Source organism: Nesoenas mayeri, assembly GCF_963082525.1.
Source record: "Nesoenas mayeri genome assembly, chromosome: 7".
In the NCBI taxonomy this organism is placed as follows: domain Eukaryota; kingdom Metazoa; phylum Chordata; class Aves; order Columbiformes; family Columbidae; genus Nesoenas; species Nesoenas mayeri.
The window spans coordinates 17,300,129-17,319,248 of record NC_137551.1 but is presented as its reverse complement, the minus strand read 5'-3'; the positions used below and the strand labels follow the sequence as shown (position 1 = coordinate 17,319,248).

Sequence of the window (19,120 nt, the reverse complement as noted above, 5' to 3'; positions counted from 1 at the left end):
TGTAACAATATTGTTACATATCATGTGCAGAGCATCTCTAGGGTTGGATGTAGCCACAGAGAGCTAGGTTTACAATTTCAGGGGCATGTGGTAAGTGAAAGGAAACAGAGAGAGTCTTTGCTTAGTTTTCTGGAACATAGTTGCTTTTCATTTAGGAACATATGTAGACATACAAGATTTTTCCAGCTAGGTCCTTGATGGATATTTAGTGTTTGCCAAAACTGAAACATTTAATTTGCTTTTTAAATTTGGTTTACAGAAATTTACCGCAGTTCTGCATATCTTTCTTGGATTTGTTTCATTCTCCTGTGGATTTTTTTGTCACCGAAATAATAATGTTCATGAACAATGAAACTTCTTGTCATGTTACTTGTGCTGCTACTGAGACTTGGTCTATTTGTTCATAAAATATTATTTTTTAAATTTTCCAAATTCACATTAGTTCTCATTGTCTTTAGGCTTTAGAATTAAATTGATAAGCCCTGAGAATATTCCTGGGATGAAATGGCACAGAATTGTGCTCTAATTTAATATATTCAGAAAAAGTTAGACTAACCTTTTGCTTTATTTTTTTATATACTTGAGCTGTTTAACTTGCAGGGGTTGTCAGTGATGAGTGCTTCCAGCAGCCTACAGGGAGACTTAGTTGTCTTCATAAGAGATTCTTTTGGGCTTTTGTTTGGTTTTTATTGAATAGGACAAAGAGAAATGGTGATACTGGAAAGATTTTGGGGTGGACTAAATTTTCAAGAATTCCTAGTTTACTTACCTCCTAAAACATTCACGTGGTACTCAATCTGGAGGCAGAAGCCTAACTCAGTAGAAGCAGACTAGCAATTCACTCTGACCCATTGTTTCTGGATTCAAGTAGTATTTCTATGGAAGGGGATGACACATACAACATCAATTATATGCATGTTGGAGAAGGTAAAAGTTTTCAGTAGCCATATGTTGTATGTATAGTTACACATTATTTATCTGGCTAATGTACTGAAATATCACAAAACAGTGATGTGTTGATGTTAACAGTGTATCCTATGACTATGGACTATGACTCTGGAAAAGTCTGCTCCCCCTCCTCCCCTTCTCTAAATATTGGATGTTGTTAGACATTCTCACAATAAAATTGTACAGAAGGACTTGGTCATGGTAGCCAGAGTGGAGAATTAGTGTATAATCATCATTTATAACTCATTTGTAAGAGTACATCTGTAAGTTTTATCTGTTTCATAAGGCTGAATTGAATGGCCAAAGAGGGTGATTTAAAATAGAATGTATCTTACATGTGGCAAAGTAAATATGATACAAGTATTTTTATTCTTGCTAATGGAAGTTGCGTCCTGTGGCTTGTGTTATAGCTTGTTAGGAGAGAATGAACTACAAATGAGTTTTTGGTAATTTTCCAGTAATACACAGCTAAGCCAAAGTGGTTTTTTAACAGTTCATCATCTGAAAGTAGCAGCGTGACCCTTTTTCATTTGCGAAAGGAAAATATGAACCTAATGAGGAAAAAACCCCAAGCAATTCCCCTTTTTAAATAACTATTTGTTGGAAAATGATAAAGGGAAGACATTCATATCCATCAACTCTTTGGTTCTAGTAGGGGAAAATACTTTTCAGAAGTTAAACTGCAGCAGCTATTTTCCTTTAGGTGTTAGGTACTAGGAAAGTCTTAATGAAAATCTGCAGACACTATACTGTACAGAGGGAGCTGGTCACAAAATGCAGCAAAGGTTGATTCTAAGTGAATGAAGGCACTTGAACAGCATAGTAGTGATAGGTTACATAAACTATGTAATTAAATTGTATTTAATGTATGTTTTACAATATATTATTTAAATATTATGATATGGTAAAAGTATGGTAAAAGTGTTTTGTCTTGCTCTTTGTTAATTGCTCTTATGTTTCTTATGATCTTTGATTATCTTTGAGAAATTTTGTTCTTTGTGAGAAATTTGCAGTAGTGTTAGTTAAAGAGGGTCTAATGCCTGGTTTTTAATCACTTTCAGGTCTCTCGTAGCTAACCTTGCTGCTGCTAATTGCTATAAGAAAGAAAAGCATCTTGATTTGGAGAAGAACTGGAAGCTGGTGGAAAAGGCCAAAGTTTATTATATAGCAGTAAGTTCAGCTTCTTTCAAATTACTAAAATTTGCATTACAGCATTGTGAGGTTTAAGCAATGAGCACGTCTGTGTATGGTTTAGGATGATTTCATAGGAATACAATGAAAGAAAATGCTTCCATTTCAGCATAGTTTGGTTTCTTTGAATTTAAATGTACAAATGTAGAAGTATGTTTTAGTTATGTGCTTTCTTAAAACATATTTTCAGAGCTTTTGTAGTAGTGCATCAAATTTACATTTCACATTTTCTAGTAAATTGTTGTGAAGGATGCACAAATTATGTAGAAAAACACTATTAGCATAATTATTCACTGCAAACAGTTTGAGCTTATTTGTGTGAACAATCTTAATTGCTATTTATTCCATAGTAATTACTATGGCACCTTATAACTCAGTATTTCAGAAACAATGATTGTGACAGATCTCTTGAATGTGGGTGGTGGGGCAAACTAATTTTAATGATGAAATCTTACTTCTGGAATAAAGGGGTTTTCAGGATGGGCCATTAGTAGATTCACAATTAGTATTCTTCTTTTACCATCCAGAATGAATCAAGCCAGATTAGTGTATTTGTGTAGATTACATATTGCCTAAATAGAAGCGGTGAATTTGTTTTCATCTTGCTTTCAAATTGAACTGACTGATCAAAATTAGCAAACATAAAACAACTACGACAGATTAAAACCTCATAACATGCATGTAATATATGGATTCTGTATGACAGCTGCTTCCATTCCGCTACCTGAGCTATGTGGGAACAGCTGGTAAGAAGTGTAAAAAATTGATTATCCAGGAGGAACAAGTTCATTGAAAATACAGTTATTTCTTTTAGCTAGAGTTAATGTCTCCTACAGCCTGTTAGTGTGCACTGCTGTAGGCTTTACATGGTTGTTATTGATTCTTGTGTATGGCCAAGACTGCCCCTTTATAACTGTCAAAAAATACTTAGAACCTTCTCAGTATACAAAGAAAATACATCCCACTGCTATGGCCATATGTTTGTGCTGCGGTTAAAAAAAATACATGGGTGTATTGTCTAATCATTTTTTGTTTCTGTTTTTCAAGTGTTCTGCATTTTTTATTTCCCCGTAATTATACCTCAGTCTGTTCCAAGTGCCACGCTTAGGAATTAACGCCATTGGCTAAAAAACTATTGAAAGGCTAAGAGTATTGTTTAAATAAAGAAGAAGAATGACAAATGTTACCAAAAGTTCTACTGCACTAAGTAGTTTTTTAAAAATTATTTTACCATGCTTAAACATACATACCAATGAAGCTTCCAATATACGATTTAGAAAAAATTAACCTAGTGGAAACGCTTCAGGAAAAGTGGGAAACATTATATGCGGTGAAAAGCAGGTTTGGTTTGTTTTTTTTTTGTTTTAAGATATAGTTCTCACCTTATTTTAGTTCCAAAGCTACTCTTCTGTGGTCAGTGAGACTGATCACTTAAATTTTGACTAGGTGATTGACTACACTGATTTTCATATATAATAAAAGCTGTTCTTCAGATACCAATTCTGTAGCATCCAAGCTTTGATGAACAGACAGAATTATTGTACTGAACTGAAAATAAAACCCAAGGTGCGCATATATTAATGGATAAATAAATGACACTGAAGTGCTAATAAATTATATTAGATATTTGCAAAATGAAATTCAGATTAGGTGCACATCTGATTGCAGGAGGAGATCCGTTGAGTAAAGAACCGGGTTCACACCTGTAGTAAAAGCACTCAAGGCTGGGTGCAGCTAAGAGATTTCTAGGACAGTGTTACTACTTCAGATTACAAATTGCATGTGTTAAGGAAAGGAGATAATGTGTAGAACTGGACACCTTCCCTCATGCCCTTTTCTTTCATTTAGCTTCTTTACTTGCAGGTTTGTAGCAGTTTACCAGACTAAACAAAACCATGTACTGAACAATTACCACTCCTGAGGTACAGGATAGCTCCCTGAGTCTTTAATTTGTCTACTGTTGTCTGTCTTCATTTTAAGTCTTGTTACCTTCCTTGGCTTTGTACTGTGCATATGTTGCTTTTCATTTCCCTCTTTCTGTCCAGCTGTCACCTATTTCTTGGATTGCATTAGGATGTATGTTAGTGACAGATACTTATTCTGGAAATCCATGTCCTGAGATTATCAAACTATCTATTTTCTTGGCAGAGTATGGCAGTTGTTGCTTTAGGACAGGTCTGTGATATCCTGTGGTCATCTATATGTGCTTCCTAGAATAGATGATAGGCTTTTCAGTGCAGCATTCAGCAGAATGGCTCTCAGATGAAACTTAGCTCTGAAATCTAATCAATTCACAGAGGGAGGAGTAGGTACAAAGGAAAAGATAGTGAAGCTGTGAAAGAACCCTTAAAGACAGCTTCTGTTACCATGAATGAACACAATACATTTATTTTAGCCATCTGGTAATCAGATCCGGCAGACAAATTGCAGAAAGACTAGCAAAGAATAGGACTCTGTAAATCACAGACACAAGCAAAATACAGAGGCTGCCCCAGCTTTCTCAAAGATGGTAGACATTAAAAGTATATTTTAATCCTTTAAAATTACTCTACTTTGTTTCATTTAAGATAGATTATATGTGCTGTCAAACGCTATGTAATTTTGTTACCTTCTCCAGATATAATTCATGTACTTCCAGTAATTTCTACCATTGACATAATATCTTCCAGTCTATCATATTCATTTCGCTGTGGATCAGCTACCTGTGCTGCTGATGTCTGATTAGAATTCACCGTGAGTGACTTTACTTAGTTCCTACTGGAACTAGAAAATGTCTCTTCCTCAAACATTTCCCTTATTTCAGAATAACTTGAGAGTTATGATCACACTAAACATTGTCATTCTGTCTCTAAAATTGTCAATGGGACACAACCTGGCATGAAAATAATCTGAAGTTGTGTTTTGTGAGGTTTTTTTTCTTTTTTCCTTCTGTGAATATGTTTTCTGTCAGGACTTGCACTGTGGAATTTTTATGTATTAGAGTTGCATCTCACAAACTTGGGGGATAAAACTTCATATTTGGGCACCTTTGTCTTGTTTTCAGAGGCATTTAACAAACTGATGGTAGTACCGTATTTATGTAGGCATCTCTAAGAAATCTATAACATGTATTGGGTTGTGGGGGGTTTTGTGCTGTGTGGTTTTGTTGTTGTATTTTCTTCTTTTTGAGATCATCAATACCTTTAGCACTAAATGAAATCTGTGGGAGTTGCTGGTGCCCAGTTTCTTTGGTGTTACAGACAAACATTTAAACATTTTTAATGCAACTTGCAGTGTATAGTTATTAATTTTCATATGTTATGAAGGCCTGGAATGCGAAGATGTTTTTATTGTCAATGTTTTTGATTAAAAAATAATCTGGCAATAAGAGTTATTTAGGAGAGCAGAAAAATTGAGGAGAATTGTAGTTGTCATTTGACTCCAATTAGCACCTCTGTCTTACTGTATGTGAGTAAAGAATTTTGCACTTGTCCTTTCATAATGGGAAGAAAATGGAAAATCAGGAAATGGTTTCCTTCATTAAATGCGGCACTTAACCTTGTGAAATCTTAACTCTGTGACAATTGATACTGCTTGCTCATGCAAACAGCTGAATTTTAACTTTCTGCCTGTATTTGAACATCATTACCCGAAGTATGGTGCTTCCCAGATGTGTGTTTTCTCTTTTTCCAGTTATCCATCCTTATTTCTGCCAGTTATTTAGCTTTACTCAATTTGTTCTTCAGTCCAACAGCTGCATTCATTTAATGTTTGCAGTCAGAGGTATTAGGTGGCTGAAACACTATCATTTGATGCTAATATCTTGGTGCTGAAGTAATAAATGTGTTCTTGAAAGTTCCTTCGGTGCTTCAGTTTTTCTTTTTATCTTAAACACAGGGTGTTTCAAAAAGGTGGACCTAATTTCAAAGATGTAGTGATTTCAAATTGGGTTAATATTTTTGAAACACCCAGTACATTGCTTTACTAAGCATAAGAAATGACAGTATTGACTGCACTTAAGTTCCCAGTCTGTAGTAACTTGAGTCTTAGCTTAGAATGGATCGGTTAAACAGCTCCCAAAAACCAAACAGATCTTCCTGTAATAAAATGCTTATCTCTTTTCTGTACAAAATAAAATAGTAGATTGTTGTTTAGGGACTGTATTTGAATTTGTATTTTGTGGCTATAGTTTGTATGCTTAAAAAGCTTTTCTCAGTAGTATCTACATAGACTTCTTGCCTAGCCATTTCATATAGGTATGGCCTTACTGATACTCGTGCTTATCTGTGTTCAGTATAGAGATGCAGGACCATTTTTACACCATATTTTTTGCATTATGATCCCTCCTTTTTTTCTTTTTGAATTTACAGTGCTTGAAAACAACAGCTCCTGTGCTACCTGTTGTGGATACAGGAGCAATGAAGCTTTTTTGTAGCTCTAAGACTTATTTCTATGAAGCTTGATTTTTGAGTTGGTCCATTTCAGTATTGCCATAAAACCTTTTGTTCAGACAAGGTAGCACTTTCACTCGGCTTTGCATGGGCTGCTGTTATTTTACAATCCATAAAAGTTTTAAACCATTCCCTTCTACTTCCATGTGTCAAATAACAGAAATTTCTCAATGGGGATCCTCCTCAGTTGTACCACATTAAGTAAAAAATATTCTAATACTGCTTAGTTTTGTTAGCCCACAGTTAAACTCCATTCACCACCTTCAGCATCTCTTTTGTGTTTACAAAGTTAATGGTAAGTGTAGTTTATTCTGGTGTTCATGACAGTTCTGATCCTAGGCAGAGTTTTAAATAGGAAATGTCATGTGTTGTGGCATGTGATAATGAACCCAATGTAACATGCCTTATCTGCTGGAGAAGTCTTTAAATCTCCAACCACTCTGGTATGTTTCAACAAATACTGTGGTATTTTTATATTTATTTTCTTCTAATGCCTAAGTGCTTCTCTAAGGAAAGAGGAACTGTGGTGGTATTAGTGGGCTTGATGGCGGCATTATCTGGTTTCAGCATGAGTCTGTCAAAACATAAGCTCAATGTCAGCACTGTGTAGCAAAGCTTAAATAACATTCTACAGTATTTTACATGGGGTTTGGTTATTCTACTTGAGAAAAAATGCTGATTATTATAACAAGATAAGTATAAATGAAATTCCTTTTGTGCTGTCTCCTCCTTTCAGAGGCATATTCAGTGAAAGCGTTTTTATTATAATCTACTGCTATGATGAGTATGATAATTTACAATGGATGGTGGTAGGTTTTTTCTTTGAGGTGTGCTGGGCCTGTGTGTGCATCATGGGAAACGACACAGACACTGGCAGGAATTAAAATATCCCCTAAAAAAGACATTTGTTTGAATAACTTTGTAATAGCTTTTTTTCCATTGATAACTTTTGCCATAGTGCTCTGACATCAGTATGTATGTCATTTTACATGCAAAAACTGTTTCTCACAATTACCAAGAGGTTTTATGGCCAGGAAAGCACCCTTCTGAATGTCTTAACCATAAAGAAGCAGCTGCAGCCAGCAACAGTTAGTTGTGGCCTTTTTTTGCTGGCCTGGAGTAACATCACCTTCCTCAACTCCCCCCTTGAGGGACTGTGTAAATTACAGCTGAAGCGTGATACATTTGTTGTGGAGAGATGATAGATTCCGTATCTAACCAGGAAGCTACTCTGCTATTTACTGGCTTCCAAAACAAATATGGGAAAAATACTTTCTCGTAAATACAGAAATTCCCAGCCTTTTTTTTTCATTCTTTGATCAAAATGAGAAAAAAGAGCTTTGTCTAAATTGGCACCACCATGTGTTATATCATTCTGTGATGTATCTAATGCATCGTGTGCCATTTCAGGTATAACTTCTCATGCATAGATAATTTTGCCAGTGTTTTCTCAAGTAATTTATATGGAAAAGTGAAACTTTGTCTTCTTTGCACCCCCACCCCCCCCCCCCCCCCCCCCCAATTTTGATCCTCGAGATGTCATTCTTTAAAGATGAATGCATTGTACTTTATGCAGAGAAATACATAATCATCTTCTAAGAAAAATTGTACCTCCTGTTTCTGTAATAGAAAATTAATGAGAATCTAACATCGTAAAAGTATTTATTTCTAAATGCTCACCTCTGTTAATAATGATATTTATTTATATGAAGAATATACATGTGTCCTTCCCTGTCATTCTCCTCCTACTGCAGTAGCCTTTAAATTGCAGATACACTTCTTCAGCACAGTAATTAGTGAAGCTCAGTCATCGCTCCTTTTATCATGTGATTTTGGGGTGGTTTTTAGAAGAATGCATTATTAGAGCACTTACACAGGCAGTCTAGCTGCAGCAGCCAGGCGGCAATAGCAGTGCCATTTTTCACAAAGAAAATGTTGAACAGGAGCCAAATGTTTGGTGGCAGAGTCTGTTGCTAGGAAATCAAGTTCCTGAGGCGATTAATGACAAAGCAAGCAATAACAAGAAGGCAGAATTACAGATTTAAAAGAGAGGGAGAAAAAAAAAAGTGGTTGGTGTTATAATTACCCAAAGAAATCCGTACTCATTAAATTGGCTGTTTTTATGATTGACTTTAATTGGAGGTTAGCTCAGATATTTAGCTCCTTTCCCACCCCTTTAAACACACACATGCACATAATCTGTAGAGCTGCAGACTTGTTTTTCTAAGCATTGAGAGGAGCTTGCCCTGTAATTTGATCCCCACTGACAGATGCATTTTCTATGCTGCCATTTTGAATTAACCTATTGTGCAACAATTTTCCTCAGCTCTGTTGAATAAAACATCAAGTCTTATTACCTCAGATGGATTTGATAGAGTAAAAGAATGTACTTCTAGCTGAAGTAGACTATTTGCAATGAGTTCAGTGATTTGAACTCTGCCAACAAGCACCAATAATTTGTGATGTATACTTAAAGAACGAAAAAGAGAAGAGCCACGTGGGGGGTCTTTATGGCTGTATGAAGTTCAAACACAAACCTCAAAGTAATATTGTTGTTTGTGCTAAGGTTATTCCCCAAGATCAATTCTTTTAAGATAGAGCATGTTAACAAAGATTTTTACCATTAAGCAGATTGGTTTTGAACTGGAGATTCTCTTACCCCCAGTGGTTATCCAAACTGTCAGCCTACTGTGGGATTAGAAAAAGAAAAATCAATCCCCCTCTCTCAGAAACCCCAACAACTGGATTTTTCTTCTGTGACTTATTTTTTTTGTGAAGAGAAATTTTCCCTTGTAAAGTTAAACTGGAATGAATGATGTTTTAAAATTATTTTAAATTCCAAGTAGTTTGTATCCTGCAGTAAGGGAAGAACAGGCTTTCATCTTATTCACTTTTCTCCCCAATTAGAAAAACTTATGCAGTCAGTTCAACAAAATTTTGGCACAGAAATGGGGAAGCAACTGACCCTGACATTTAAATCCTGTCATGTTTCATCGATCATGTTGAAGACAATATTCCCTACTTGCAGCCAGTGATAAGTGAGAAAATATCCCTTACAATACCTATAAGTGAACATACAGAAGCTAACTATGAAAGCTAAATGATGCCATTCCTCTCCAAATTCCTAATCAAACAGTGAAACAATAGAACCACGTGTATTCTGGCCAACAATACCCACATTACTAATCAGATGCCAATGCCAAGCTGTCTGCTTTGTTAAATACCCGGGTTCCCTGAGGCAAGAAGACAGCTGCTATAACTACTATGAAATTTGGTAGCTCAATCTATTTTTGCTACCCTTGGGCTATCAAGCTACTGTTAGTTCAGACCACCCCAATTGGTACACTTTAGGGATTTTTTTCAAAGTGTTTGTAATTAAAATGATAAAACATCATTATTACTCCAAAGATGTTGCGCGTGCTTTGCATTTGACAGATACCTACAGAGATAAACCCAGCATGTAATTTTCATTGTCATAATGGTTGTGATTACATTGCCCTTTTAAAATTATATTTCTTTTGGCAGGGGGTGGAGGGGTGGCAGAGGGGAGAGGGCATGCTTTTATTTCATTAGTAGAATTTGTAAGTCTGTTGAAATACTGCATCAGTCTCTTGGTTGCAATCTACTTGTCTGCAAAGGCTGAATTGGGCTTTGTAGCAGACTGGGGAGCGGTGAGAAGAGCCGTTCAGCAGGGACAGGGACCTGCCGTGCCGCCCACAGGCCGCTGCACAGACCTCTGCTCCCAGGTGCCTCTGCCTTTAGGGACACTGAGTCTCAAATCATATGTGAAGTCTGGCCAGATTTAACACACTATTTAAATGTAAATTAAAAAGGGAAGCTCTCCTACTCCAAGGGGTGAGGTTAGTCAATTTGAAGGGAAATTTTTACTGCAGGTCCTCTTGCATGCCAGTCTTTATTAGATGCTTTCTTTATGAGAGCACGAGAATTTTGTCTGTTACCATGTCAACTTTGTTAGAGCAAAATCTCAAAACTAAAGCACCAGCATATCGACGAGGTAGAAGCTCTGACTGAAACAGGATTGGTTCTGTCTTGAATTATTCCTTGTTTCAGTACTTCTCTGATAAGGTTTAAAAAAGAATCATTAATTTAAGACTGTTCTAAAGACTAAAACTTGGGATTTGTGTTTTTTCTAATTTGAGGTAACTTGCTTATTTGGGATGCTGACTGCCAGAATTTATAATACAATGGTACTCACCACTGGGTACAGCTGATTGAAATTTGGGGTTTCACCTTTCTTCCAAAGGAGTTGATCTCATTGACGTGGAGATGTCGTGGCCTGCATAACCCTGGAATATACCTTCTTTGTGTCTGTGTCATCAGCTGCCATGTTAAAACCAGCATATAAATACTACAGCAATTGTGCTCGGTTTTACATGGGGAAGATTAATTTTTAACAGCAAAACCTATGTGCATGTGTGTAACTTGAGAGCTGAGTTAATCTGTTTATGGTAGCCCACTACTTGGTCTGAAATTGAAATTATGTTTTCATCTGTTCATGTGTAAAATAGGGATGGTGCAGTTGTTTAAATAGAAAAAACTTTTTTTGCCTTGCAGAAAGTTATGATTAATGATGTGCTTTGAAATGAGCACTCTGAAATGATCACTTTTGTACTTATTATTTCAAAGGCAGTAATGTTTTGCACTAAAACTGTAGAATGTTAAAATATGTGTACGTACTGCAAGGGAATTCATATATGCTTGCTCTCAGCCCAAAAACTGAACTGTACTGAATGACATTGATCTACACTGCTTTGAAATGACAGGGGTTGCAAGCCGGATAGGAACCTGAAGACTAATTTTTGATTCTGCAGGTAGAAATTATTTTTAAAAGTAAAAATGTTTTTACAGCATCAGTATCCTAAAAATCTCTGTTGAGTAAATTTTAGTGGGCTATATTGTGCTTAACATTGTGTACTTAGAGTAAAAAAGCACTTTGCAAAAATGTTTTTGCACAGGTTTTCCGTTATAACATATTAAATACATTAATACTCTGCTTTGCAGATTGGTCTTTTTACAACGTTGTGATAGATTCTTTAGCCCTTTAAGAGGTGGAAGGGCTGAGTCCAGCCAGCCTTGTTTGTTATTGGGTTTATTTGAAAAAGGAATTGACCGATTCTAAAAGCAGAATTTGGAAGCCTGCTTGGTAAATGTCCTTCCAACTGTCTGGTTTGCTCAAAAGAAAGAAGATCCTCCTTTTTAGTTTTCCTCTTATTTTGATTAAGGATAGAATACTTCAGGAAATACTTAATTTTCTGAATAAATAATGAGTGCTGTCTTAGAAGAAGTTTCTGAGTTGGAGAAATAGAGTTAGACTCTATTTCTTTCTAAGACATACCCAGACCATCATGGTGACAAGTTGGGCTTGACTGATAAAACATCACTTTAGCAGTATGAACAGGATAAAACCACCAGTACTAATCCTTGCAAAGGTTTGACTTAAACAAAAGCCAAAGGCACTTAGATTTTTGTCGACAAAAGAAGGATTTTGCTCATGCAGCTGCTGTGGAAAATCCTCCTGGGGGTTTACACTTCTCTCTGGCCTAAGCACCCTAAGGTAAAGGCAGTTATAACAGCGGCTATACCAGCAGAAACGCTCTCACCTTCCCAGACTAATCATACTTGCACCAAAGTTTTATTGGCAGGACTATGTTGGTTAAGGACAGTGTTTTGGGGTTTGGTGTTTTTGTTTGTTTGTTTTTCGTGTTTCTGAGTGATGTGGCTGCTCAGGCAAAATATTGGCATGCTGAGACCGTAATCTGAGTCCATAGTCCATAAATTCTGCAAAGCCCTCTATAAATCGCAAGGTTTCCCATTTGTAGTATGTGGCTAATAATGTCTAGGCCTTGAAGATCTGTAGATGAGATCTGTCTTGTTACCACTTATGCTAAAGTTACTGAAGTTGTTTTGCAGAATGCCACTGCTCCTTAAAGTTTTTTGCCAACTATGCTGTTGCCAGATGCAATATAACAATAATTTCCTGGAAACTTAAAAGTGGTGTGGAACAGCATTTAACAGTATTTAGCATGAAATATGCCTCAGCATATGCCTCTGAACATTTCTTTTTAAGAACATATGGAGCATAATTGGTGCTGAACAACACTGAGGTGTTTTGTGAAAGGTAGAGGCTAAGTATTATAAAGAGTCATAAAATCTTAAAGAATGAGACAAATGGAAGGAATAGGAGAAAGAAGGGAGGTACCAAATTCTATTTCTCCCTCTCTCTACGTAACCTGAAGTGAGAAACCACAGTATTTTTAATAGATTTCTCTTCAAAGTAGGGTTAAAATTAAGAAATTCAGTGAAACGATGACAGGTAGTGAGCATGGAAGATGGCGTGAGTAATTGGAGTGAAGCAGAAACAACCTTATCATGAGAGAACCCAGGAGAATATTGGTGTTTATATCTGGGCTTGCTATCATTGGCACTCTTTGTATATGGAGTTCAAGCACTTTAAGCACTTGATCACAGCAAAGTAAGGTAAGAATGAATTTCATCCTTAAATATGAATCTCCCCTATTCTTTGAGGACTAGAGTAAAAACTTTAGAGTTTTTATTCATTTACTTATGAAGACATCTTATTTCCAAGAATGATTTAGAATTAGTAGAGCAATGTGCTAGAATTAAAATTCCATACCATTTTATTGATATTAATCATGAACTGTAGCTGAACGTAGAAAAAAAAATTACAAACTGTAAGTGATTGAAAACTTTCAACAATATGAAGGATCCAATTTTCTTTGAAGAAAAAGAGAAATTTTCAGTGAGTGTGTATATAAAGGATAGCAGGTATTCATTCTCCAGAACTAGTGCTGTCCCTAAGTGCTGCTTTATACTGCTGAGAATGGGCTGAAGAGAGTTTCTGCTGAGGGCTGTAGATTCTTATCTGCCTAATTGAGTCATCATTTGTTGACAGGAGGGAAATAATGTGATCTGCCTTTAATGCATTTCTCAGTAACAGCAGGAGTGTAAAATGTAGTTCACGGAAGAGGAACAGAAAACATTAAAATTTTTAGAATGGCCTCCTATACAAAATACTGGGAGGTTTTTATTGCAGCAGAATCGACTGTTTGAATGTTCATATGGTAAATTGGTTAAATAAAATCAGATTATAATTATTTTGAAAGCATTGAACTTCTTTTTATTACAAAGCCCCAAAGTCTTCAGAATATGAATTTATTAAGTTCTTATTTTTATCAGTATGATGATAAAATTCTGTCAGGAGAATTGAAAGCAGGTGTCATCTTTTCTTTTGAGTAAAAATGTCCACATAGTAATCTGCCCAATTGCAGAGTTGTTGCCAAGTATTGTACAGTGGAAAAGGAACAGAAGAAAATGTTCAATATTATCCTTTAGTAGAAAAGTATCAAAAAAGAGTATTAAAAAAACCTGTAATTCAGTCAGTCTAGCACATTTTTTTATATTAAACTTCAGTCATGCTCATTAAACAAATATCCTTATTTTATAGAATGTAGAATTACAGGCATATTGCTAGAATAGCCTGTTTTCCTCTCTGTTTTCCTCTCTGTTTTCCTCTCTGTTTTCCTCTCTGTTTTCCTCTCTGTTTTCCTCTCTGTTTTCCTCTCTGTTTTCCTCTCTGTTTTCCTCCCTGTTTCCAACTCTAGGTTGAATTTATCTCATCTGTAAGAAAAGTTAATTTTAATTTTGTTTTTAAAATAAGTGCTTACCGGCTGCTCTGTTGATTAAGTGATATAATAGATTGGAAGATAAAGGGTACAGCAGCAAAACCACTTCAGAATTATAGGTAGAAATTATGTAACTGATGAACCCGAGACTGGTGTAACTGGAGGTTAACTTACTAATGCATTAGATAATCTGATTGCATCTGCTAATTTTCATATAACTAGCAGTCATGTCACCATTGACCTGACAGGGAAGAGTATCAGGAGAGTACTTGAGTCTTTCTGCAACTGCAAATCTCTGTAGAAAATACTCGAAGCTGAAAATATAGTAGTTGGCAGCCAAGAAGAGTATTGTATGTGCTTCTCTAGTTTTACTCTTGTCTAGACATCCACTTGTGGCTGCTGTTGAGATGCAATACTGCACTAGGAGAACCTTTGAGCTGATAATTTACTATCGCAGCTTTTAAGTTCAAAAAAATCATGGCTTTCACCTCTTACTCTTGATTTTTGACCTAGTCAGAGGAGAAAAATGGGAACAATAATGAAAACTAAGACAAAAAGTATTAGAGGTGAAAAAGAAAAGTATAAATCTTTACATGTTAGGAAAAAAGCTACCGGGCGTGTTATAACATTATGCCTCTTACTCTTCTGCATAATAAGAACACACATACTTTAATGTTTTATTTTCAGAAAAATTGTGAAAATATTAATACAATAGAGTACAGCTCACACACCTGTGAACCATGGCAGAGCATTTACTGTGTTTTCCACAGTGGTGAAGCTATTTGGTTCAGATTTGAAAACAGGTTTTGTTAAGCCATAATTACCTTAAGCCTCTATTACCAAGTAGAAAGAGATTCAACAGTTAATATCTGTCCTGAAGGCAAAATTTTAAATTCTGACTGTAGAATGTAACAATATCTAAGTAGAAAATTCAAGGGTGGATTTAGATTTTAACATGTAGAAGGCAACACCTAGCATGCCACCCGGCACATGAATTTCATTTTCGAAGCTGAAGGCTATAAATGGCTATAATAGCTTAAAAGCTATAATTGAATCTCAGCCAATATGTATTTAACTTGGAGTTGGAGTCATCCTTGCCTCCTCTTGTTTTCCCATTTGGGAGATTAATTCATACCATTTGACAGAGTGCGGGATATTTTGGTGCTGAGTGACAGATTGTCAAGAAGGAAGAGCACTCACTGCCATGTGTCCCTCTGTTCACCTCAATTCAGCCCAGTTAGATTAGAGACTAGCAAAACTTGAGTTTGCTTCTGCAGCTTCTTTCTGCTCATAACATCAGTGTATTTGTGCCTATGCAACTGGTGCATCAGTTGAGACGTGGAAAGTCATTTTCTCTGCCTCCTAATAACAATTGAGCAGTATTATTTTAACCAGTAAGAAGTTTTTTTCCAAATAACTAAGTTAAATCCTCATCGTGTCTTTTCATTCTTAACAGTACCATATATATTATAATGCTAAAAGTAGTCACCTACATTTTATTGTAAGTAATTATTTAACATTGCATCAGTTTTACAATACTATATTGTCCTCTTGTTACAATTCAGCTAAGTTTTCAATTTCCATAGTTTTAACAGTAGGTAGGTTTTAGTTTTAAATTAATAGAAAGTACATAGCTGTATTTGGAACTCATGGAAGCTGTTTCCAATGGTAGCTGGAAAGCTCTTGAAACAAGAAAAACAAAACAAGTCTTAATATTATTGAATGTATGTGCCCATTTAGGTAGCATATGCGTGTTCTTGGTTTTGCTAATTCAATATGTCCCATGGAAATAAATTTTTGGTTTTAATACAACAAGAAAAGGGGGATTGAGATAGTAAGAACCTTGGCTTGTTGATATGGCCACTGGCAAAAAAATCAGCGTTGCAGAGTGACTCATCTATAGCAGAAGGGCAGTAGTAGCCCACAGCTAAATAAAAAGAAAAATCAGTGTGTACTCTTATGTTTTGCACATGTGCCTTGATTGTTTTAAGGAAGATTAAATACTGATTATGACATCAATAAACTGAAACTTTGTGCTATGAATTAGGCAAAGTCTTAGAGACAATCTTGTACAGATTTTTGGGCTAAATCTAAAATGTGTTTACAGTCCCTTCAATCTGAAGAGCTCTGGCTAAATATGGAAGTTTTGATGAAATGCATAAAGCATCTTAGCTGTAAATGCTGCATGAGTAATATTTGCTTTGGAGTTCTGTTTGCTTTCACAGATAAGTTTGCCTAGCAATTCTCAGAAATTATGATTGCTTTGAAATGGATCATGGTTCAAAAATAAGCCTTGTGCAAATTAGGAGGAGTTAATATTTGCATGATACGACAAATGATTAGGAAGTTTTAGAGCAGGCGTAAAAGCAGTTCTCAAATTAAACTCTCTTGTTTAAAAAGAAAGAAAAGCTATTAGAAATCCTGTGAAACATCATGGGTTCATCTTCCATGTCAGTAGTGTTTACTGCTGCCAGAGCCATAAATGTTTGAGAATATATTATAATAAAGTACCCAGTTCCACCCAGATGTCAAGCAATATTATTAATTACTCATTTTGCTTTGTAATTGCCATAAATTTTTGTCATTACGAAAACTTCTGATGAGAAGACAGCTTTCTCAAAATTCCTCAGTACGCTGTTTTTTATAATGAACGTCATAGTTTGTTTATTTTCTAAAAGTTCTTAACTTCTCATGTCTCATATCAAGGGATTTTTTTGTCTGAAATGCATTATAAAAGGACACACATATGGTTGATCTGTCTTTGTTTTGTTTTGTATAGCCTTGTTTGGCACAATGTTTCAAATAATGGAACAGCACAGATCCTTCAGCCCCAAAATTCTCTCTGCTGGTTTGCTAATAATGGGCCAGAAAAATTGCATTACATTCTTCTTTCATCTTTTTTTCCTCTAATTTGCCACATTAAAAGGATTGCTGTCATGTTGGCAATAAAATCCCGAATTTCAAGTGTGTTGAAGCAGAGGACTTATGTTGCAAAGGTGATTGGTTTCATCTCCAGAGAGATCCTTTTTTGAAATCTCCTTAGAGCTTCTTCACAATAATGTTTGCTATACTTTGTCTTTTATTCTATAGTTTAATTTGTTTGTGCCACGTGGAAGGCTTCCGTTGCTTACTGTGATTTCATATGAAATATAAAAATTCATCTTGTCATTCTCAGAATCTCTCCTGCTGACGAGCTGCAGGATTTGGTAGCCCACAGTCGTGTGAACCTTGCAAGTCATCTAAAAAGCAGTAATGGTACAATCTGCAGCTGTTGTCATACATAGGAGGTGTTACTTTTTTCACAGTATGGAAGGAAATTAAATGAGAGAGGGGGCAAAGAGCATGTTATAAAGGAGTTTAGTGCACTGTAGGTAACGCTGCTCATGTTTTCATTCAACATATTTAAGATACTTTGTTAGGATGTGGGATACCCCATTTGGTTTACAGTGTGGTTTTCCTGAAAGGGTAGCATTGGTTAAGCACAATAAAGCAAACAAATCATTTTCTCCAGACGTATGTGGTTGAAGTTCAGTGACTGTTGGCTGTTAAGAGCCCCGGACTAGCAGTGGTTGATTTGCCTTGCACTAATGCGGGTGCGTATGGTTGGTGATTCAAATGTAGCAATAAATCTAAGTGTAATTTTTCTCCAATTTTGCTCATATTTTTATTATATACCTCACATATTTTTATAAGAGATTGTTACATGCTAGGAAGACCACCCGATAAGTTCAGAACTAAGTATTTGATGCATTATGGTGACTATACTGTATACTTACTAATTAAAAAATCTGAAAATGTAATTTCTTTTCAGAAAATAAATTTTCAGATACTTGCAAGTCAAATGCAAAATAAAGCACACTTTCAAATTGCTGCTTTGTCAAAATGGATTTAGATTTAGGGAAATTCCAGTGGATTTAAGTGAATTCTCCTAAGAAAGTGGTGTACATGAGAGAAATTAAGAAAACTACTTACCTTGCCATGAAATGCACATTTGTTATCACTTTCAAAGCTGATACTGCATGCATTTGTAGCTGTTTACGATGGTCTTGAAAGCACTTGGGTAAGTCTGAGCTCAGAGATGGCCGTGCTACTCCAGCTGAGACATAGCAGGAATATTGACAGTTGGGTTTAGCTGAATGGGAGCAATGCTTTGTTTAGCAGTACTTTGTGCTCTGATTGATCTTGATAGTTTAAGGTGCTTTCCAAAGTTATAGGGAGGCTGTTTAATACAACTGTTCAGGCATGGGTTGGACAAAGTTATTGTCATTGATTTTCCTTTAAGTCTAAAACCAAGAATTAACCTCATCCCCTCTATTTGCTTTAAATCAATTATGGTGTTTAAATAAACTCCTTTTTTTCTTTTCCTCTTATGTCACTCTCATTAGATATTTGAACATATGCAACTGGGATTTAGGTACTGTTTATTTTCTTTAAAAATATTTTCTTCAATAGAATAAAAAGGAGAAATATAAATGAGAAATAAAACTGTGGAACAAAATGAGAGCAACACTCAAAAGAGTGAGCTGATAGAGTAAGGCAAGTGCTAAGGGAAGAGCAGGAGATTATGGCCATCGTATAGGGAAATGGGTACATCATTCAGTAAACTGCATCTCAAAATCTTCCTCAGGTAAAGCTGGTAGCATGTTGCTCAATAGTTCTTGAGGTTTGTGAGTTTTTCCAAGTCTATGTAAATAGCTGATTTTGAAAAAAAGGGGAAGGGACCTGGGGGTCCTGGTGGATAACAGGATGACCATGAGCCAGCACTGGGCCCTTGTGGCCAGGAAGGCCAATGGCATCCTGGGCTGTATTAGAAGTGGGGTGGTTAGTAGGTCGAGAGAGGTTCTCCTGCCCCTCTACTCTGCCCTGGTGAGACCACATCTGGAATAT

General features: G+C 35.9%; 1 protein-coding gene across 2 annotated transcripts in view; it reads left to right on the top strand.

Moving 5' to 3' along the window:
• Positions 1-19,120, top strand: part of ADK (adenosine kinase) — a 292,886-nt gene that overhangs the window by 139,527 nt on the left and 134,239 nt on the right. For both annotated transcript variants that reach the window (XM_080348339.1, XM_080348340.1), the window contains exon 6: positions 2,010-2,118. In XM_080348339.1, coding sequence (XP_080204465.1) covers positions 2,010-2,118 — 109 coding nt within the window. The remainder of the gene's footprint in view (positions 1-2,009; positions 2,119-19,120) is intronic.